Genomic DNA, 23,884 nt, shown 5'->3' on the forward strand with positions numbered 1-23,884 from the left:
ATCGCACTTGGGGCTATGTACCCAATCTCGGGTGATGATATCTCCCCCCTGACCTGGCGTCCTGACTCCTCCTTGCCGTAGCATTTGTGTTGTACCTCGTCAATCTCTAGCTGTGAGAGCAGTCCCTTCTTTCGAATGTTGGAACACTGAGCTACTAGTTGTTTCGCCGTCATTGTGGATGTTGGGTATCGAAGAATCCATAGGTCCCTCATCCTATTCATGTAGCCCCTTCCGCCAGGGTTACTTGCGTAGTAGCATTCCAACAATGCCCTGTTTTCGTCTCTTGCCCACCGATGCCTTCTTGTTCCAGTAGCCCACTTTTCGTCAGGGTGCCCTGGTTCCTCAACACCTGACGCGGACCTTGTTGATCCGGGCGACGTCCGAGCCGGCATGCCTTCATATTTATCTGTCTCGCTCATGTCTGCGGTAGGCTTGCTTAGCATAGGGGGTCTAGCCTTAGGACCCTTACTGGATACAGACGCCCCAGGCAGGAATCGAACTTATATTATATTACTGTGGTTCTGTTTTAGGGTTTTGTTCGCAGGTTTTGTGTTCTCATGTTTTGTGTGGGTTTAGTTTTGTGTCTAGTCTGCGTCCTTGTGTAGTGATCTCTTGTTTCCTGTTTTATTGTGAAGGTCTGCGTCTCATGTGAGTGTGTTCAATTTTACCTCCCTTGTCCCATCTCGTTAATTACTTCCAGCTGTGTCCACCACCTGTGTGTAATCGCCCTGTGTTTCTCTGGGTGTATTTAAGTCGTGTCTTCTGTCATTGTAGTCACTGTAGTCACATTGTAGGCTGTGTATCTACCATGTTCTGTTCGTGTGTTCTCCCTGCTGTCTATCGTCCTTCATGTTCGTGTTCTGGTTCGTGTTTAGTGGTTTAGTTGTTCTCAGTTTAGATAGTCTGCCGTTCTGTTTGCCATTTTTCTATTTGTGTTTTGTGTTCAATAAACCACCTTCACACCTTTTCAAGTGCCTGCGATTGGATCCTCCTTTATCATCTCCACACGGCTCACTCCACTCGCCTTGACAATAATATGTTTTTTGTACTTTATTGTACTTTATGATACTAGTATCATACATTTGGATAATTTTTAAAATAAAATACCAGAGCATGTCATTCTGAATTCATTGTAAAACAGCATATTCAGTATATAAACAGCATTTCTTGTTAATAGTCATAGTTGTTTTACCTGACAATATTATTTATTTATTATTATTCATCTAAACACATTCAACCTAAAACCGTTTTCTAGAATGTTTCACGGCACTGGGTCTGTGTTTTTGATTTAAATTGTTTTCTTTGAATAATTGTTTTCTGTTTGTGTTGTATTTAGTTTCGGGTTTGCTGTTCTGTTTCTGTGTCTCCCCTGTGATCCTGTTGTCGTCTCGCTAGTGAAGGTTTTGTTCTGTAGTCTTTTTATATCATTATTTCTCTCTGTGTTGTATGCTTGTCTTTGTTCTCGGTCACTACACCTCTGTGTTCCAGTTATTTTTGTCTCTGTACTTCATGTTTCCTCTGTTCCCAAGTCTTCCATGTTTCCACGTCTCAGTGTCTAGTCTGCGTCTTTATGAATGTCATGCTTTCTGTTTTATTTTGATAGTCACTGTCCCATGTGCAGTGTATCTAGTTTTGCTTTCCCCTTGTCTCACTATAGCTGTGTCCCAATCCAGCGACCGCACGCTCCGTAGTACGTAGTTGGGCTTCATTTCTGTACTGAGCAGTCATTATTAAGATTAGTTAGTAAATAACAATTAGCTTGTGTTGTTCATGAAACTAAAGTCATCTCACTTTGGTAATGTAAATATAATATGGCCAATATTAAAGTTATTATTAGATTATTATGATATATTACAGCAGTGAGTTTGAACTCTGTCAAATACTGAGATTAAAAAAAAGATTCAAGTTATCACCTTATCACCTATCACCTTAAATCTTCACTCAAAGAAAAGTATCTTTGACAGTGTATATATAGATGTATTATATATAAGAGACAAATATTGTTCATTTAATATGTTGGCATTACTAAATTTGGCTCAATGCTTACATATATGTGTAAAAAGGAAACGTACGAGCTGTGATAACCGTTTCTGATAAAATGAAGAGTAGACTGATATATTAAATATTCCTTTATTGGGTGAGAAAATCAGACCATGTCATAACTGCTTTAAGTCATACAGAATAGATATCAGAGCCTTAAACAGGCTGACTTCTGCTAAATGGGTCAAACTGGGCAGAAGGTATACAAACACATAACATCCTCATAGAATATCATGTAACACCATAATAATGGATTGCATTTATATAGCGCTTTTCGAGACCCTCAAAGCACTTTACAATTCTAGTATTCATTCACTCTCAACACACTTTAAAGTCCGTTTGGCTCGACACCACCGAACAGAGGCAGCAATATAACATAGCTAACATTAACAGTGCAGTGAATCCTGCTTGTGCCGTGATATTCAGGACTGCAAACCGAGCAGCATCACTGACTTTCAGCCTGTTGTGTTTGTGGATATATGACTGACTTTAATTATCCATAAAATCATCACATTCTCTGTAAGATTAAGGTTAACTAGTAAACAGCGTATATTTTAAAGTAAAGGCTTTAAAACCAAGTTAACGCTGAAAGTACAAACATCGTTAATGTCACATAACTTTGCCGACATGTGGCCAACAGTAATGTCTTAATGTTCTTCATTATTAAACATTAGCACATAAATAAGTGACATAATATTCAGTACTTACTTTTAAAAATTGATCCTAAATTCAACTGGAAGCCAGTATTAGGAGGCCAGAACTGGAGTAATATGCTCAAATTTTCTTTTAACAGTTAAAAACGGTGCAGCAGCATTCTACACCAGTTGCAGGACTAACATAGCACCCTGGCCAACCCCTATTAAAAGGGAGTTGCCTGAGGTTATAAAGCATGGATGACAGTTTCCAAGTCACGCCTGAAAAGAAAAGGCTTAACCTTCAACAGACGTCTGAGGTGATAGAATGAAGATTTCACCACCCCATTAACATGACCATCGAAACTACCGGTAAGTGCAGAATCGATTTTTACCGCAAGATATGTAACCAAGCTCTTCAGGTAATGAGTGAGAGCAGCAAAGTCAACTTCTGGGGTACCAGAGGGACAACTGGAACCGAATAAAATTGCTTCCTTTTTACGTTCATTAAAATTTTAAAAATTTATAGTCATCCATGATCTAACATCACTAAGACAATCAAGCAGGAGTCCAATCGAGGAGCTATCAGAGTGACTAAAAGGTAGATAAAGCTGGCAATCAGGAGCATATAGACGAAATGAAATTTTGAAGATCGCACCTAGTGGCAGGAGATACAATGAAAACAGTAATGGCCCAAGAATAGATCCCTGTGGTACACCACATGGCAGAGGGGCTACAGAGGATGAAGCCGAACCTAATATAACACAAAAGCTCCTGTTAGAGAGATATGATTTTATTATTTTAAGCTGGAAATTTCTACACAACACTGTAGTCAGGAGATCAGTAGGTCATGATCCACTGTGTCATATCCAGCAAAACAAGCAATACATGTTTACCACAGTATGTTGCTAACAAAATGTCATTTATAACCCTTATAAGGGTTGTCTTCATGCTGTGAAATGGCTTAAAGCCAGCCTGAAGAGCTTCTGGGATTTGAAAATCGTTTAGATAGTCAATCAGATGAGTGTGAGCAATCTTTTGCAGGATCTTACTCAGAAAAGGAAGCTTAGAGATGGGTCTGAAGTTTGTCATAATTGAAGTGTCTGAGCCTGGTTTCTTAAGTAAAAGATGGACACTGCATTCTTAAACTCCTTTGGTACTTGACCAGACAAGAGGCTGGTATTGATTAAGAGCTTCCAGAGAGAAGTGCAGCCCGTCATTTTTCACATCATCTAGTCTTTATGGACAATGTTGCTGACTCTAGTCGAGTAAAACCAGTTAGCCAAGGACTGGTCTTCCGTTTACACTGTAAAAAGTCCAGATAAACGAGTAATCCATCTGAGGTGGACGACTCAGACGACGGGACAAAAGTTGGTCAAACAGTGTAGAAAAATGCTCGGCAGTATCTGAGCCGAAGGCACGACAGTGTGGGACAGGTGCAACCTGTTTAATCACAGGACTAAGAGGAACAATGTCAAATAAAATGGGCATATGGTCAGAGAATACAGTATCCTCGACATGTAAGTTACAGACACATAACTCATATGATAGCACAGTCCAATGTGTGACCTTGTTCTTGAGTGGCACCCTTAACAGATTGAACAAGATTAAAAGAGTTCACTAAGTCCATTAAGTCCTTAGCCAGGGGCTTCCCTGGGCAAAGCCATGAATCCAGGATCTGGTCATACCGTGATGCACAGTAAGCAAGAAAGCCAGAAAACTCAGGAAAAAAATTTTTTTTTCTTATTATATCTAGGAGGATAGTGAACTATCCTTCATTTGATATTTCTTGTGCTTTGGGATGTAGCTGTAATGAATGTATGGAAAACCTACTACAAATCCATTAATTCATTTATTATATTACACTTGTTGAAGTGAATCACACAGATTAACAATCTGATGAACATGTTGAAAAGCAGTTTAGGGGTTCAGTATCTTGCAAGAGGATACTTGCAGACTGGAGCAGGCAGGGCTCGAACAACCAAACTTGGTATCCAAAAATTGTACTCAAGTAAGAGTAGCATTACTTTAAAATAGTCTTGAAGGAAGATGTCTCAACTATAGAAAATGGTTGGTTGGCCTCACATCAAACGTAAGCAGAAGCTTGTCAATCTACCACTTAACCTTTTAATTTGATGAAAGCTTTGTCTAGACTTCACCAAGAACAGGATGGAAACTGGATCAATTTAACAGTATGCAAACAGATTTTTTTTGCTTAATGCTTAGTCTGGAAATAGATTTTAGTCAAAATTCATAAAACAAATGGTTTATTCATTTGTAAATTCTCTGATATTTATTTTATTACAGTTTTAAAGCTAAAGTAGCCTACTTATAATTAGAATTTTGTGACGCCCACAAGTGTATGGTCACAATTGTAATTTTTTTGTGAATAATTTTTGATGTAAAAGACCTGATTTTATGGTGGTATTGCACTTTTCATTTAGAGTTATGGACAATGTAATTGCGTGGCATTGCCACAAGGGGGAGATAGAGGCGAGTGCGATAGGCCGTTGCAACGCTTCTCTGCCTCAGACGAGGAAGAGCCTGCAGTGCCAACCGCCAATATAACTGTAAGAAAGAAAGAAAGAATGAAAGAAAGAAAGAAGAGCCTGCAGACCGAACGCATCTGATGTCTCCTGTCTCTGCTTTTCTGTTAAAAAACAGGTCAGTAGTTCAAGTTTGCTCACTGCAATGTACATATAAACCAAGAAAACCTTTTTCTGTCTTAGTTTAAAGACCGCGAATTTGTGAGAGAGTGTGTTTTCACAGATTGAGAGAAAGCTAACTATACCGCCATTTGTAATGGCAGCCGCCATTTCACTCGTAGTCTAAATAGGCAGCTGGTTTTATTACCTGTTTTATTTTGTGACAAACGCAGCTCTTAAGACACTTCTTTTATCCTGGCATTATTGGAAGTTACAGTTGATTAGGACCTACCCAGTTCTTATATGTCAAATGTAAATAGTCTGATGTATACTGTTTGTGGATGATTGTGAACTGTTTGTGAGCAATGGAAGAATATTTTTGTTTATTTGTTACAAATGTAATATATTGTTTGAATCTGTTGAAGTATAAGGAATGTATAATGGTATATAAGCAGGTTAATTGCAGTGTTAATGGAGCTGCACAGAAATGTTTTTGATGCTGAACAGCAGTAGAATTGGTTACAGATTTACTGTAAAGGACACTCATATACAATGATTATTTTCTAAGTTTATTCTTGCGAGAGTGCAAGGTAACCAAAAGGGTTTGAGCTATGGACCTAATTGAATGTGTTTGTGTTGTTAAAAGAGAAAGGTGTGCATCTAAATGAAAAGAAAAGGGCGTTGTTAAATTCTGTTAATATATCAGACGAGGAAGAGCCTGCAGACCAAACGCAACTGATGTCTCCTGTCTCTGCTTTTCTGTTAAAAAACAGTTTAAAAACAGACCCCATCGAAGGCCTGTAACAATTTCATTAATCCCAGGTAAGACTCCATATGTTTAGAGCTGCTAGGTGTAAAGTTCATTAAACTGTCTGTTTGGTATTAATGAATATAATTATAAAATTAAAGAAGATATTCAATTTAGTTATGTAATTTTAGTCACATTTCACCTTGAATCGCTTTATTTATTTACATCTATTGTTAATATTGGCCTGTGACCTCTGTTATAAAGCTTAACCTCCTAGGACCTGGCGTCCACATATGTGGACATCACATTTTGGGTTATTTAGACCAAAATACTCAATTTTGCTCTACAAGGGCCTGATATCCACTTACGAGGACATTATACTGCTACTGTTCTATCGAAATTTTAAACGAATATCCTCATTTGTGGCTCTCATTTTTCTAAGAAACAAAAATTAGATAAAAAAAAAAATCTGGTGTTTGTTTTTACATTCATCAGGTCCCAATCAGCCCAAATATCAAAGAATAATTAAAAATGCATGCCGTGGAAGAGTTCGGGTCTTAGGAGGTTAAACATGTTCTGCAGCTTTTTAAAGCAACACACGCAGCTGCATTGGTGGAAGTATGTTGCTTCAGGTGGGCAGAAGGTCAAAACAACAACTCGCTAACCAGGCTACCTGATCACTCCATGATTTTAACCAAATTTGAGCACTTTTTGTGTCTAGAACTTCAGGATACTGTTGGTGAGTAAGGTAAATAAATCATACATGGGCATATGGTTCATATCACTTGGTAGGCTTGCCTGTTGGATTCCTGCCGTAAGAGTCCAGGTTTTTCAAACTCAGTCACGCTGACTGATTACATTTGCCACAGTGAAGCCTCCAATTCCCCCAAAGCCCAACCTCAAATGTTATTTTTATAAATTTGCATTCAGATCTAAGTGATTTTACAAAACAGTTTTTATAATAGCCCATTTAAAACAGAAGTAAAAGTATAGCAACTGTAAATTCTGTAAATTTGCTAAATCTCAGTTACAGTTATTAGACAACACAGTACTGAATACTGGCCTCATTAGCCATGCAGTGCAACTCTGATCAACAGATCAACAAAACTGATAAAAGAGAGGCTAACTCACCATTTCAAAGTTAATGAAGAAATTAAATAACAAGGAAACAGAAACTCTGGCAGATATCATCCTGGCAAATGTAATGATAATGATGAAACGGTAAAAATCCTCTCGTTTTGGTCCCTCAGAAATGTTTAAACAGGCAATTTGTAAGGCATAAATCTCTCGAAATAAGTTGCAGCTACAGAGAGTTATTCTCTCTGTTAGGGAGCAACGGGTCTCTTCTGCCCACTGATGTCGTCCCCAATCAATCATCAGCTTGTCTGTGTGGACACATAAGTACACAAAATGATTGATCCAGCTGATGATGAAGAGCAAGGGGGAGGGGTTGTTGAAGGGCATCTGGAGAGAACCCAGATTTTAGCAATCAAAACAAATATGTGTTTGGAGGGTGTTATAACTAAGTTACCAACTTACATGATGAGCCTAAAGTAAGAATTTCAGGAAGATGTTGCTTTTTAATCTGGACAGATTAGGCTGTAACTTAACCTCGTGATGAACCAAACAACGATGTGCAGTAATGCCAATAAGGTTAACAAGGACAAATTGAAATAATAGCAGAGATTTATTCAGAGATTTGTGGTGTGTGTTGCTTGGCAGACCGTTTACCATGACTGTGCCAAATTATTACAACAGTAGAATTAAACGTATGTTTTTCTTGGCTTAACATAGTTTAAGATAGATTAACAACACTCTGAATTGGGGTTGCTGTGAGAGGAGCTGTTAATGAAGCTGGTTTTTAAAGGATGTGTAGCAGAAGTGTAATGAAGCAAAACTAAACTTTTTAATTTTGAGATTTAAAAAAAAATATTAACCATTCTATAATGGTAAATTGGCTGTATTTGTATAGCGCTTTTACTTAGTCCCTATGGACCCCCAGCACAGGCATCCAGTATCCGTAGTTTCAGGTGCTGCACATCTCGAATCTTCACACCATAGACAATTGCCTTCAGATGACCCCAAAGATAAAAGTCTGATGAAGAATGGACCCACTATCGTTGTACCCCATATACCACACCAAACCATCACTTTTGGTGTTCCAACAGTCTTGGAGGGATCCATCCAATGTGGGTTAGTGTCAGACCAATAGCGGTGGTTTTGTTTGTTAACTTCACCATTCACATAAAAGTTTGCCTCATCACTGAACAAAATCTTCTGCATGAACTGAGGGTCCTGTTCCAATTTTTGTTTTGCCCATTCTGCAAATTCTGTGCGCCGATCTGGGTCATCCTCATTGAGATGCTGCAGTAGCTGGAGTTTGTAAGGGTGCAATTTGTGAGTAGCTAATATCTGCCGAAGGGATGTTCGACTAATGCCACTCTCCAGTGACATGCGGCGAGTGCTACGCTGTGGGCTCTTGCTGAATGAAGCTAGGACAGCCACTGATGTTTCTTCATTAGTCACAGTTTTCTTGCATCCATATTTTGGCAAATCCAACACTGAACCAATGCAATGACCCGGTTACTGCCTTCACCAGATATCAACACAATTTCGATCCGCTCATCACGTGTTAACCTCTTCGACATGTCAATGGCTGTGAACAAAGAGAAACTTGTAAATAACTCATGAAAGAATAAAGTTACGTTGAAACCAAGCCCACCATTGTTTTTCTTGTGACATTACCAATAAGTTTGATGTGTCACATGGCCCTCTTCCTATTGAAAAAAACTAAAGTTGTATCCAAGATGGCCGACTTCTAAATGGCCACCATGGTCACCACCCATCTTGAGGAGTTTGCCCCCTCACACATACTAATGTGCCACAAACAGGACTTTAACCCTTTACAGCCGATCGGAGCGGGCACGCTCTGTTTTGCGTAGCTATTTTTAAATCCCGGTAGCTCTGCAACCACGTAAGCTAGCGCAATAATTTTTTTTGCATATGAAACTGGAGGAGTTGTACTTACATCTTATGCCATCAGCTTGTCCTAGGTCACAGTTTCCTTCCACATATAGCTTTGCAAAAACTGCATAAAAATCACTTGCAGCAACAAAAACATGATATTCCAGAAACACGCTTCGCCGATCCAATCAGCTGTTTGTAACACTTCCTACGTCCATCAGCGTGAACTATCACATGACCGCATGACCTGCCGGAAGTGACGTCATTTTGCGGAAATGTAGTTTTTTTTTACCATCGTGGCCTCATGAGCTTATACTTGTGTTTTTAAAAGTTATGTTTGACTTCATGACTTTCTGTGTCGTTTCTGGGATGCTTAGGACTCATATTGCACTGCTGGAAATAGTTTATTGTGATGCATATGCTATTATTTTGCAAATTTGCACTATAATATTTATTTTCGTTTTTCCTGCAGTATATAAAAATTGGTGTATTTCAAAAATAAAACTATGAAGACACTTAAAATAAATTTCCTGTGGTGGGAAACTAGTTTGTGCAACTTTTTTGTATTTACAGTTTTGAGGGATAAGCCTCTTAAATTTCTCTAACTAGAAATATATGTTAAAAAAACAAAAACGATTTTCATTTTTTTTGTAGTTTATTGCACTTTTTTGCAATTTATGTAATTACTATGCACCCAATGCAGACATATTATTAAAGTTTGGGCTATAATGGTTGTATTGATGTATAGCAACTTGAAATGCTCCCAAAAATGGCTCCACAGCATGTAAAAATATAATATAAGCTCTGGCGGACTTGGTTCTATGGTAGGTCTTAAAGGGTTAATATCACCAACCATTCCCATGTTATTACGGTGTATCCATATAAATGGCCCACCCTGTAGTATAATAATAAATACATACATCCTCTGCATGTGGTCATAAACAACCAGAGGAGTCTGCTCAGAGACAGGTTGCCTCTAATTTCATAAGATAATTCATAAGATCTAAGCAGATGTTTTATGAGTTGTTCTGGCTGATTTCCAACACCGATAGTAGACTGTTTATGCTGTGTTTTCTAGATGGTATACAATTTATATAAAGGTGGAATTCAGTGAATAAATCTGGGCATCAACTAAAATTTATATGAATCTCTGCTACACTTGATGTAACCCAACTCTGACCATGAAACCACAGCCACTGTGCTCCAGTCACACACTGTCCAGTCACACACTGTGAAACACTGGTTTCTTTATAATCAGGTTAATTTTGTAGCAGAAGTGTTTTCTCAGTGATATTTAGAAGGTAAAAAATGAAAAAGGAATCAAAGGTAGGCAGAGATTTTTATATCCAGACTTGTCTTTATTCACCTTACTTTTGGGATACAGAGTGGAGCCAAAAGGTTCTATATCCTCCAAAGGGGGAACTTTTCTAAACAAGAACAGTGTTGTTTGATGCTTCTTTTATGGTTGGTAAAACATTACATTTTGTATTACATACATCAGGTAAATTGATTTGCTTTCTGGTCACAAGTACACTTTATCATCCTCAAATTAGAGAAATACATGGAATTAAAGTGGAATAATGTGAGGGAATTGTTGGCTTGGTAAACAAGCCTTCATCTTGCCCCTGGCCTCAACCAATAGCCACGACTGCTTTGTGCTGCTCATCCAGCTTCCAATTGGGAGGCCTGTAGGGAAAAAAGATGTTAAGAATCAGAATTTGCACCTGAATCGTCATGACTGTAAACTCACCTGTTCTCACCTTTCCTCATGGCTTCTCCTTTGGTCGATGGATCTGTGTCCATCATCTCTTGATCTTGCAGCTCCACTTGATCATGGTGGGCTGGGTGCTCAACATCCCGATTTTCAGAATTCACTTGTATGATGGCCTCATCTCTGGGTAGTGAAGACTGAACAGTGTCATTCTCTCCAGTCCCCTCTGCCCCTGAAGACAAAAGGAAAAGAAAACATAATTTTCTATTATTTTCTAAGACATAACAGAACATCTTCAACCGGTTTTTCACTCGGTAACGAGGGAAGTTTTTGGTCAAGAACCAGCTCTTGGAGCTCACCTGTCTCATGTCCAAAATCCTTCCAAGAGCAGCTTCCCTCACAGCTACTTATTGACAAACTGTTACAATACACAGCACAAGCACCTCCCTCTGTAAAACCCCGCAATGGTTCTAAGACAAGGCACTATGTGTGTGTATGTGTAAGCACGTATATGCATGTGTAAGAACGTGTGTGTGTGTGTGTGTGTGTGTGTGTGTGTGTGTGTATGCAGTGTTGCGAAGGTTACTTTTAAAATGTATTCCATTACAGAATACAGAATACATGCCCCAAAATGTATTCTGTAACATATTCCGTTACGTTACTCAATGACAGTAACGTATTCTGAATACTTTGGATTACTTAATATATTATCATGCTTTTTACAACAACGTGAATGTACTATTGCTGTGTGATTTATTACTATTACTGAAGGTCCGCGACTCTGAACTGTAGTAAAGGGACCTCTGACTAATACGGCGGGGTCCCTGTCGGCTGGTAGCCGAAAAATAGCTTTACTTTGTTGTGTGGGTCAACTTTTATTGCGAGAGACAGAGAGAGGCATTGAAAGGCTGCTCCAACGGAACTTATTGTTTTCGGAGGAAAACACGAACACGGTGTACAGTCGAGTCTTAATAGCTTACTTACAACTGGGCTCGTCAGGCACTCTTCTTGGCTGCAGTGGTTATTATTATATTTACATGCTTCCAGCTCCCGTTTTTCCTCAATGACAACTCGTACCTTTCCACTCCCCTTTTTCTCCCTCCTCGCTCACGGACACATAATGTGTATGGCAGTTCATTCTCCCTGCAACACGGACTACACTGCCCATGATGCTACATTCTTTAGAGCTATGCTTGTAGCATTCTGCCTGTTAGCTTAGCACAACAACAACAACGAAAAGGCGCTCTCTCACCCAGGAAACACACAGTCGCAGAGAGAGAGAGAGAGCGTCGCCCTGTAACCATGGCAACCATAACGCTGCCGCCTGGAACAACAGAACGTAGCTGTCAAACAAAACCCAAACAGTCCTGACCCGCGACAAAATGAAACAGGAAAGTACCGCAGTGTAATCCATTTATTTCAACAAAGTAACTGTATTCTGAATACCACCTTTTTAAACGGTAACTGTAACGGAATACAGTTACTCATATTTTGTATTTTAAATACGTAACGGCGGTACATGTATTCCGTTACTCCCCAACACTGTGTGTATGCATGTGAGATAGTGTGTGTATGTGTGTGTGTGCTTGATTGAGTGTGTGAGAATGTGTGTCTCTCTGTGTGCGTGACTTCCAACTGTTTTTAACAACATCCTTAGTCATAAAATGGTAATCTCCCCCACACCCAATATATGGTTCAATTCCTGTATTGGTTCAGCATGCACAACACAGTGAAGCCACAAAAGGGCAGGAAGCTTACCACATAAGAAACAGATCTTTCAGATAGGATGTATCTGCAATAAAACCTCCCCCAGCACAGAGTGGCTGGAGAGGTAGTCAGAGACAAAGGAATGTCTTGATCCTGTACCTGTACACCTCCAGGACACTGTGGCGTGCAGCTCAGATCACAGCTGACCTTCTCACCCTGGACACAGTCTGTTTGACCTGCTCCCCTCAGGCAGGAGGCTCCGGACCAGAACCTCTCACCAAGAGCAGTTTCTTCCCCTCTGCTGTTGGACTCATGAGCAATAACCATAAGACTGTTCCCACCACAAACATATGAACTATATATTTTGTTCTCTGCATCTGTTCCATTTTTGCACTGATCACCTGCGTTTATGTATATATCAATCTGCTTTTCTTATTTTTGTTTTATTTGTTTTTTGTTTCTCTTATAGTATGTTTCGCACTAAGTACCGCAGCAATTCCCTAATGTTGTAAATCTGCTCAACATCTGGCAATAAACCCTTTTCTGATTCTGATTACTACTTGACTTTTAGTCACAGCACATCTTCATTTGTCACAGTCAGCGTTTGTAGTCAAAACAGAAGATTTTCTCAGGATATTGTTAATGTTATATAGTATGACCACCTTCTTACCATGATAAACACAGTGTATGTTCTACAATTTAGAAAGTAGCTAACACAGGACTGATATATCAGCTGTTTTGTTTAGGTTACATGGAATTTATCCTCACAGCTACCAAGTACCAGTAAGCAATATGACTAAAGAATTATTACTTCAGTCATGTTTAGAAGGTAAAACATTTATAAATAATCAAAGGTATACAGAGATATTCATAGAATTATCACTTTATTTACTCCAGCACACAATGGAGCACCACCCTTACATTTTTAAGATCATCCTCATTAGAAGTGAACAGCAGCGAATTATCACTCAAATACATTCTTCTGTAGAATGTGCAGGATGATTGGTTTTAATACTTAATAGATATATTACTGAAGTAGAAGCAGTGCGCTGGAGGGTGTTATGAAGGATTTTGAAAATTCTCCTTATCCTTCACATCAAGCCATACTTCTTGGACACAGCCTGAACCACAATAATGACCATAGCCTTAGCTCTGACCTTAACTGCAGTCCCAGCTTGTGGTCACAGCAATAGCCAAAATGATCTTGCTTTGTTCCAACTTCCAACTGAGAAACCTGCAAAAAGAGAGAGAAAAAATGAAAAAAAAAAATGAGAACAACAGAACACACCAGCTATTGTAGGATACAGGATGAAGGACATTAGGAATATGAAGCAAAATAAGCAGTCTTGTTTGTTTATTAATGGTTTACTGATAAGGTATATACAACTCGCTCTTTATATTTGATTTATATAGAACAACAAGAAAAGACAATAACCCGGCGGACCAGATGCAGGAATCCAAAACATGCTAGGTGTGTTTTATCATGATTCATTTAATACTGATGACGGATTTTTAGACTAACAGTTAGGCTAATCTCTCATCTTTTTTTCCCTCACAAAACCAATAGATTCTCCACTTCTTTTAAGTGTCTCCCAGTGCAGTTCTTCGCACATTTTATTTCCTGCAACTGGTCCGTCAGGTTATTGTCTCCCCAGAAACACTTCCCTTGTGCTTTTGGAAATCTGTTTTTTCCTATTTCCGTTGTCGGTTTTCCTATTCCCGTTGTGTTTTGTGTGCTTTTGCAGCGTTTTTCTTATTGCTGGTGTTTGCAGTCTCTTTGGCCTCTCAGGGCCACAGTATTGGGCCTCTTAAGGAGGTCATGTCTCTGTGAATAGCTGCGTCCCAATCCAGCAACCACACACTTCGGAGCACGTATTTTGAGACCTATCACGTCACAGCGACGTGACGATGGCTGTCCCAATCCGAAGTGTACTCCAAATGCGCAGTCAATTTCCCCAGATTTGAATTGTGGTCCGGTGTACACTTCGTGGTCCCATATATCCCACAATTCATAGCGCGGCGGTGGGTGTGGATAATTTTGCTGAAAAAAGCGGCAGATGGCTGAAGCGGGGCGGCTGAAGAGTAAACTTTCAAAAGTAAGTACTGAATATTAGAATAGAATAGAATAGAATAGAATTCAACTTTGTTGTCATTGCACATACACAGGTACAGGGCAACGAAATGCAGTTTGCATCCATCCAGAAGTGCTTTAGCCATGATATAGATATATTACAATATATATTAGCAATAATATAGATATGTAAGTATATTACAGAAATGGGTCTATTATGGTATGTTATAATGTACACGGTATGAAGTATGTTATGAATATTCTATAACTATAAGTATGTACAGGCTATGAACAGGATATAAATATGAAAAACTATACAGAATATGAAATAAATAACTTTACAGAATCTGAGATATACAGCTATAGAGAAACGTGAACTATGCAAGTTGTAAACAGTTGTAGGATTAAAAATTAATCGTATGTACAGAATGATTATTTACACAGAACTATACAGTAGTGCAGTTAAGATAAGTGAGATATGTGGATAATTTCTACAGAGGCTATATAAAGTGCTAGTGGTTGTGAGTGGTGGTTCAGTCCATGTTATTATTGTGTTTGAGGGTACAGTTGTCCATTGTGGGTGTGTGTATGTTCAGTCCATGAGTTTAACGTGGGTCAGATGTCAGGAGGCAGAGTTCAGGAGTCTGACAGCTGTGGGGAAGAAGCTGTTCCGGTACCTGGTGGTCTTAGTCCGGAGGCTCCTGTGGCGCCTCCCAGAGGGCAGGAGAGTGAAGAGTCCATGTGATGGGTGACTGGGGTCTTTGATGATTTTCCCAGCCCTTTTCAGACACCGCTTCCTGAAGATGTCTTTTATGGCAGGAAGTGGTGCTCCGGCGATGCGCTGGGCAGTTTTCACGACCCTCTGCAACGCCTTCCGGTCCGAGGCAGAGCAGTTCCCGTACCAGACTGTTATACAGTTGGTCAGGATGCTCTCGATGGTGCAACGATAGAAGTTCACCAGGATGTCTGAGGACAGGTGGTTCTTCCTCAGAGTCCTCAAGAAGAAGAGGCGCTGGTGAGCCTTCTTGACCAGCTTGGAGCAGTTGGTCGTCCAGGTCCTCGGAGATGTGGACTCCCAGGAACTTGAAACTGCTCACACGCTCCACAGCCGTCCCCTTAATGTGGATGGGTGGATGTGGGTCAGCATTCCTCCTGTAGTCCACGATGAGCTCCTTGGTCTTCTCGGTGTTAAGCAGCAGGTTGTTTGTGTCGCACCACTCAGCCAGACGATCCACCTCCTCCCTGTAGGCGGCCTCATCGTTGTCATTGATGAGGCCAATCACCGTGGTGTCATCTGCAAACTTAATGATGGTGTTGGAACCATCAGCAGGTCTGCAGTCGTGGGTGAAGAGGGAGTAGAGGAAAGGGCTCATCACACAGCCTTGTGGTACACCGGTGTTCATTGTGATTGTAGATGAGCAGCGGTTATCCAACCGGACATGTTGGGGGCGGTTGGTCAGGAAGTCCAGTAAACATTTGCACATGAGGGAACTGATGCCCAGGTCTGTCAGTTTCCTGATGAGTTGTGAGGGGTGGATTGTATTGAATGCTGAACTGAAGTCTATAAACAGCATTCTGGCGTATGTGTTGTTGTTGACCAGGTGTGAGAGGACAGAGTGCAGTGCGATGGAGACTGCATCCTCTGGGCTCCTGTTCTGGCGGTATGCGAATTGGTGGGGGTCCAGGGTGGGGGGGAGACAGGATTTGAAGTGTGCTAGGACCAGCTGCTCTAAGCACTTAGTGATGATGGGGGTGAGTGCTACTGGGCGGTAGTCATTGAGGCTAGATGGGTTGGAGTTTTTGGGTATCGGGACGATGGAGGTGGATTTGAAGCAGGCCGGTACCACAGCGTGGGCCAAGGACAGATTGAATATGTCTGTGAGCACTCCTGCAAGCTCCCCAGAACACGCTCTGAGAACACGCCCGGGGATGCCATCAGGGCCTGCAGCCTTGTGGACATTGATCCTGCTCAGCACCGCTCCTACATCGGTGGGGGAGAGTCAGAGGTTGGTGGTCTGGCGTCATGTCTGCTTTGGTTGTGGTTGTGGGGTTCCCTCGCTCAAAATGAGCATAAAAGTTGTTGAGCTCGTTGAGGAAGGAGACATCTATGTCACTTAATTATGTGCAAATGTTTAAATAACGAAGAACATTAAAACATGACTGTTGGCCACATGTCGGCAAAGTTACAAACATTAGCGATGTCTGTACTTTAGTACAAAGTCTTTACTCTAAAATATACGCCGTTCAATAGCTGACTTTAATCTTACAGAGAATGTGGTGGTGTTGAGCCAAACGGACTTTAACGTGTGTTTGAACGAGCTGACGGTTCACTTGTTAAGCTGAAAGAAAGATGCTTTAATCACAGGAGTCACACATGTGTCCACTGCACCATCTGGGAACTCTTCTTGTTTAGCACTCGTAATAACACAAACACTAAATCCTCCTGTGCTGTTTTGTAGCAGTGTATACACCTGAGACTGTCACCTGTCTGTCTGTCCTGCACTCTCTCTCTTTTTCTTTCTCTCTGATTGTGTAATAAAAGTATGAACATTCATTTATAAGTTACACTTGTGTTTGAAGCTTATCACACATTTGATTTCCATGTGTGACGACTGCAAGTGTCCAGAGTGAGGACAGACTGAGGGACCCACTGCTGCACATCATCTGTGAGGCTTTGCACCCCTGATGATCCACCAGGACAAACTCAGCAGTGTGTGAGGAAGAGGAGGAGGAAGAGCCAGCAGCAGCTGACAGATGGAGAGAATAGACAGACTGTTCCCTGTTTGTGAAGGACTGCTAGAAAAGTTTAAAATAACTAATTGTCTGTCCTGAATCAGTCTTATTAGGTAATGTTCAAATAATTTTATCATTCCAGTGTTTTCAGTGTGGGAGAAAGTACTCAGGGCCTTCAAGTTATCACAGCTCTTACATTTTCTTTTTACACATGTATGTAAGCATTGAGCCAAATGTAAAAATGCCAACATATTAAACGAACAATATTTGTCTCTTATATATAACACATCTATATATACACTGTAAAGATACTTGTCTTTGAGTGAAGATTTAAGTGATTGGAAATGTAAATAACTGCAACTTGAATCTTTACTGAAGCTCATTTGACACAGAGTTTAAGCTCACTGCTGTAATATATCATAATAATCTGACAATAAATATAATATTGGCCATATTATATTTACATTACCACAGTGAGATGACTTTAGTCTCATGAACAACATTAACTAATTGTTATTTACTAACTAATCTTAAATGACTGTTCAGCACAGAAGTGAAGCCCAACAATCATGTTTTACAGTCCCGTGGTCTCGGCCTCAGATACCCAACTAATCAAATTGATGTCATAAAACAAATTAATGAACAAAGAAACATTTTTTCTCCTTCATTTCTGTCAAACAATGCTGTATGAAACGTTTCTCATGGTTAGATCCAAAAAATGCAACCTGAGCAGCGCGACTGTCCTATTTCACAAGCATCTCACTTCCGCACTTCTCCTACTTCCTAGTACACGCTGTACATAGCATGTGAACTGCGTGTACTCCAAAGCGTGCAGTCGCTGGATTGCGACACAGCCAATGTCACTGCAGACTTTGTACATGGCTTCTGCTGCAGTTTGTCAGTCCTCAGGGGCCCTCTGCTGACCCTACTGCCCTGGGGCACCTAGTAGTTACCTGCCTTACTTGGTGGCACCTCTGCATTCACCAAGGATTTAAAGAATTTAAAGAAATGTAAATGATTGGAATCATTCAAATCCTAATCTTTTGGAGTCATGTCAGGAAAGGTATCTGGCACATCTTCCAAACTCAAACACGCAAATTTACTTGCAGCGGCGACCCATGAATAGGGAAGCAGATGACATCACATAAAAAGCTGGCAACACATCTTTAACACTGTGACCAGTGGTGGCTAGTGGTACAAATGTTGGCGCTGGGAATAACTGGGTCCGATGGGTCAAACAATGTAAAGCATTTTACAGATTAGGGAAAAATCTCCAAATACAAAATCAGCACAAACACGGTAATATTTCTTAAACCTTTTCAATAAGAAAACAAAAACTTTAAAAACACAAATATCCACACTGTGTACATATTTGTGTGGTCAAAGTGCTCTCTGCATTCAAATTCAATATTCTTCAAGACAAGAGTGATTTTAATATTCTTAAATAAGGCAGGTAATACATGCTAACTGGTAAGGAACAAATTGCGAGGTCCAATTGAAACTCATCCGCAGACCCTAGTGACTGAAAAATATTGGTCTGTCCAAAGACTCCCATTTGGCCGGCATTTGGTCAATACATAATTATATTATTCCCAAAAACTTAATGTATAATGTAAAGAAGTTTGCACAATAGATGGATTCAGTGACATTTTTTATTTTTTTTATTTTTATTCCTATTTATTCTATTTATCCCCTTCGTATATTTTATTTATATTGTCTCTGTATTTATATATATGTGTGTGTGTGTGTGTGTGTGTATTATATATATATATATATATATATATATATATATATAATATTCTGTAACTCTGTAACTTCTGTCGGTGCTGTGCTTTTTTGGAAATCGAATTTCCCAGAGGAACCCACCCGAGGGATTAATAAAGTTCTATCTAATCTAATCTAATCTAATCTAATATTGTGACATCAGTTTTTTTGAAGTACTGAGATTTACTGAAATCAAATTCCCCAGTATAGTATATTTTTGAATATTCACTTTTATTGTATGTAAATGTGGGCAAATATTTGAGAGACCTCTTGGTGCATGCTGAGTTTGTATATGAGAAGCCAAATTGGTGTATTTTTAAAATCTGATTAATGGCATATGCATGTGAAATGTGCTAATCAGTTAATTCTGAATCAATTTGTTCTGACTGACTCAAATGATCTTTCCAATCTCCTTTGACTACGATGGCCTGGATGACTGAGAACCTTCACAGACATACTCCTGAGGATATCTTTAGATGGGACTGTAACATTTAAAAGATTATGAGGTGTATCTTGAGGAGATAAAATCAGCAAATTTATCTAAACTCACTTATTTGGTACCCGAGTTGGACAATTTCACATTTCTTTGTAAGTTAGCTTTATGAACTAACCATCCCCGGATTTGTGCACCACAGATAAGAGAACACTTGAACAGGTAGCCAGCTTCAACATTTGGTTGTTCGGCTCCTCCTACTTTGCTGTTTCACAAAGGAAACCGAGGTTTATATTCATGCCATCAGATATGAGCCCACATTTTGTACATCTGAAAACCTAACGTTATTCATTAAGGCTTAGTGGAGGGAACCTGTTACACCTGAGAACACTGACTGCAAGATGCCATATAATAATTGATAACCTTAAATTGGGCCAACTTTACAGGCTATGCAACTAATTTTGTGCTAAACCGTCTCCTTCAATCCAAAGCAACATGCATAATTGTTTGCAAAGATAAATTTAGCCCTAATTACTACATTATGAGACAAACTCTGTAACTACAGAATTTCTTGAGGACGTCTTCATTTATTTTGCTATTTTCTAGTGACATCATCCCTTAAAGATAACTGCACAAGCTTGTGAATGATCTCTTTTTAGTCGCAGTGACGTGAGGGAAATCTCTCTAACTCACATCAGCCCATCTGCTCTGGACTTTGTTTGTACTCATATGTGACGTCTGTCATGCCAGCATGAAATGTGATGAGTGAGTGATTTTAAAAATCTGAGTGTGTTTGTGGCCTAAATTCACTGGATGTTTCATAACTCGTCTGAAGAATTACAGTAAGAAGGTCAGGTTTCCTGTCACTGCTTTTAAAAAAACCCACAAAGCAGCTAGACCCGAGGAAGGCGGTGGGTGTGACTGCTCACATCTCTGCTCACGGCACAATGGGTCAAATGTCTCTACGACTCCTCTGTAAGTACGAAAAGCTTTATTTACCTACATTTACAGCTTGATGAAAAAGAGTGGCACAATTAAATAAAATTTGACTCACAGAAAGTTTCTAAATTAAACTTTTGCTTCATTAAACGGTTTAAAAATAAGGTTTTAGTAAGTGTTGAATTACTTTCTCACCTCCATCTATAACCTACATCCTGTCCCTGAAAAACACTTTCTGTTTGTCACTGCTGCACTTTTTTTCCTTGACATTTGGAGTTTGAAGCAAAACTTCACTGAAGCTCACTGAAAGTTTGCCTCTCTTTGCAGTTCTGACCTCACTGATCTGCTGCACAACAAACCAAGGTTAGTGAACCTGTTATAGGACAAACTGACGTTGAAAGGTTAAAGGTGAAATGGGAAGTTTTTGGTGCTGAATATTGTGCTATTCTAAAACAAAATCAAGTCACAACAGAATGAAGTGGATCCAATAATGAGCAGAATAACCTGCAGAATGAAATACATTTATCAACACTTCTTCATAATCAGCACCCTGAATTCAACAGAAATACCCAAAAATTATGGTAAAAGCTTAAAAAAAGAAAAGAAAATCCTCTTTAGTTTCATTAAGACAGACCTTCAGAATTATATCTGCACAGCCAGCAGCTGGTTAACTAAACCTGCAAGCATCTGTCAGGCTTAAATAAATAAAATATGTTAACTGGGTGGTGTTTTACCATCCGATAAACCTTCCAACTCATTAATCCATTGCTACACTCTTGTATTGTTTTTTTCTTCTGCACCTCAAATAGACCAAAATCAAAATCCCTGATATTTATTTAAAACCCAGACTCGCTCATGTTTCTCAGCTCGTCTGACTGTGAGTCCCAGCAGCTCTCAGCTGTTCTACGGAGACTTTGTGTCTCTGAGCTGTGAGGAGGACGACAGCTCTGCTGGATGGACTCTGAGGAGAAACACAACCTTTGAAACCAGGACTCAGTGTGGAGCTGGGTGGGGAAAACCAGCTGGCTCGTCCTGTAACATCAGCTACATTGACCCGCTGGACAGCGGGGTTTACTGGTGTGAGTCCAGAGAGAAAGCAACAAGCAAGAGCATCCACCTGACAGTCAGTGGTAAGCTCAGCACATAAGGTGGTGTGAAAAGTGTTTGCTCCCTTCCTGATTTCATTTTTTCTGCATGTTTGTCACACTTAAATGTTTCAAATCAAACAAATTTAAATATTAGACAAAAATAACACAACTAAAACACAAAGTGCAGTTTCTAAATGAAGGGAAAAAATATCCAAACCTACATGGCCCTGTAGGAAAAAGTTATTGCACCCTAAACACTAATCTAACACTAATCACACTAGCACCACCATACTTTACTGCTGGTACGATGTTCCTTTTCTTAGATGCTGTTAATTTTATGCCAGATGTAACAGAGCACACATCTTCCAAAAAAGGTCAGCTTTTGTCTCATCAGTCCACAGAGTATTTTCCATATTTCTCATCAAGATGTTTTCTGGTAAAACTGAGATGTCCCTTTTGCTCAGCAGTGGTTTTTGTGTTGTAACTCTGCCATGAAGGGGCATTTTTGACTAGTTGCTTCCTTATGGTAGAGCTGTGAAGTCTGACTTTAACTGAGGCACATGAAGCCTGCAGTTCTGTGGATGTTTTTCTGATGTCTTTCGTGACCTCTTCGATGAGTTGCAGCACTCTTAGGGTAATTTTGGCCACTCCTGAGGAGCTTCACCAAGGTTCCATGTTTTTGGCATTTGCAGATGATAGCTTTCTCTCTGGTTCACTGGAGTCCCACAGCTTCAGAAATTGCTTTATAACCTTTTCCAAACTGAGAGATTTCAATTGCTTTGTTTTTCATTTGCTCCTGAATTTCCTTGGATCCTGGCATAATGTCTGGCTTTTGAGGATCTTGTGATCTACTCCATTTTGCAGGCAGGTGCTACTTAAATTATTTCTTTATCTAAAAAAGTGTGGCGGTAATCAGGGTTCCCAAAGATATGATACACCACAATTAACTTTTCACACAGACCATGTAGGTTTAGATTTTTTATCCTCTTAATAATAAACACCTTCATTTAGAAACTGTATTGTCTCTTTACTTGTGTTGTCTTTGTCTAATGTTTAAATTTGTGTGAAAAAAGTGTGACAAAATATATGAACTCAGGAAGGCATTAAACACTTTTTCAAGCCATTGTACATATAATTTTTATTTATTTACTTATTATATTATTGGGATTTCCATCATTATTATCAGAGTTACAGGTCTTTGAAGGACATTGAGCTGAGCGGGAAATTGGCACTTTTTGAGTCACCTTATCTTTACAGAATGTTTGAGTCTCCATAACATTTAAGTAAAGAAGACAATCTTAAGATCTTTTGGGGATAAAAAAAATCTTTAAATTCTGTTAAAACTGCACATACTCCAACTGAATTTCAGCCCACTCTTATACTATTCTGGGGATCTGTGACTCTGAAATATATAAACTTCATAGTATGAGGTTCTGCTACTTTCATGCTCTTATTGTGTACTTAGATATGAGGGGAAGTGTGTATCACGCTTTAGCCCTTAACGTTGGTACCTGTGGATCAGAGTGTGGAGTTAGTGTTGATGAAGCTGTGTGTAAATGGATGAAATGCTGTAGTTTGTCTCTGTGTTGAGGTGGATCAGTGATCCTGCAGAGTCCTGTCCTCCCTGTGATGGAGGGAGATGACGTCACTCTGCTCTGTAAAACAAAGACCACTCCCTCCAACCTCACAGCTGCTTTCTATAAAGATGGCTCCCTCATCAGGGAGGAGCCTACAGGTCACATGACCATCCAGCATGTTTCCAGGTCTGATGAAGGCCTCTACAAGTGTGACATCAGCGGTCATGGAGAGTCTCCATCCAGCTGGATCACTGTCACAGGTGAGGAGCTTCACTTTGATTATCACTCTTATTTTATCCACATATTTAGTGTAACAGGTGGGATTCTCTCTGCAGGTGAACTTAAAATAACTACATCTGCTCCTGACTCACCTCTTTCACCTGAGCCCACCTCCCCCCAACTTGTGTTCATACTGATATGGTACCTCATGGTGTTCTGTCCGTACTTCATCTCCACTCTCCTCTTGGTTTCTTTATATCGACACAGAACCACAGGTGAATCATTCATTGATCAATCAATATGCTGACAATTAACTCATCTCTCTCTGAACTCTTCATGTGTGTATTCTGTTTTTATTTTATTTATAAAAACATATATATTATATTATTTATATTCTACTTTTCTGACTGCAGGTCAGATCCTAAAGTCTCATGCCCAGCCTAAGCATGGATTTGACAACAATTATGATGATGGCATCCATGCTGTCACCACAGAGCATCACTTTTGATCTTCTGCACTAAAATGTGGTTCTAAAAAGAGACTTGACCTTTAGATAGAGCTAAAGATCAAGTCTCTTTTTAGAGTCACATTTTAGTCCAGCTAAGGGTTACTA

At 39.7% G+C, this 23,884-nt stretch overlaps 1 protein-coding gene across 1 annotated transcript; it reads left to right on the forward strand.

Moving 5' to 3' along the window:
- The first annotated feature begins 20,383 nt into the window (after positions 1–20,383).
- Positions 20,384–23,799, forward strand: LOC146578992 (Fc receptor-like protein 5). The gene is made up of 6 exons (XM_085260263.1): positions 20,384–20,423; positions 20,715–20,750; positions 21,254–21,517; positions 23,067–23,312; positions 23,388–23,546; positions 23,685–23,799. The coding sequence occupies exons 1-6, from the start codon at positions 20,396–20,398 to the stop codon at positions 23,777–23,779; spliced, it is 828 nt and encodes a 275-aa protein (XP_085116389.1). The 5' UTR covers positions 20,384–20,395; the 3' UTR covers positions 23,780–23,799.
- The last annotated feature ends 85 nt before the right edge of the window (positions 23,800–23,884 follow it).

Source organism: Mchenga conophoros, linkage group LG3, assembly GCF_057382185.1.
Source record: "Mchenga conophoros isolate Kocher_MC1m ecotype Shallow Benthic linkage group LG3, M_conophoros_male_GT1.1, whole genome shotgun sequence".
NCBI classification, from domain to species: Eukaryota; Metazoa; Chordata; class Actinopteri; order Cichliformes; family Cichlidae; genus Mchenga; species Mchenga conophoros.

Coding starts and splice junctions, on each gene's coding strand:
- LOC146578992 (XM_085260263.1), top strand. CDS start 20,396: ATGGGTCAAATGTCTCTACGACTCCTCT. Junction 20,424..20,714: donor AATGTCTCTACGACTCCTCT/GTAAGTACGAAA, acceptor CTCTCTTTGCAG/TTCTGACCTCACTGATCTGC. Junction 20,751..21,253: donor CTGCTGCACAACAAACCAAG/GTTAGTGAACCT, acceptor CATGTTTCTCAG/CTCGTCTGACTGTGAGTCCC.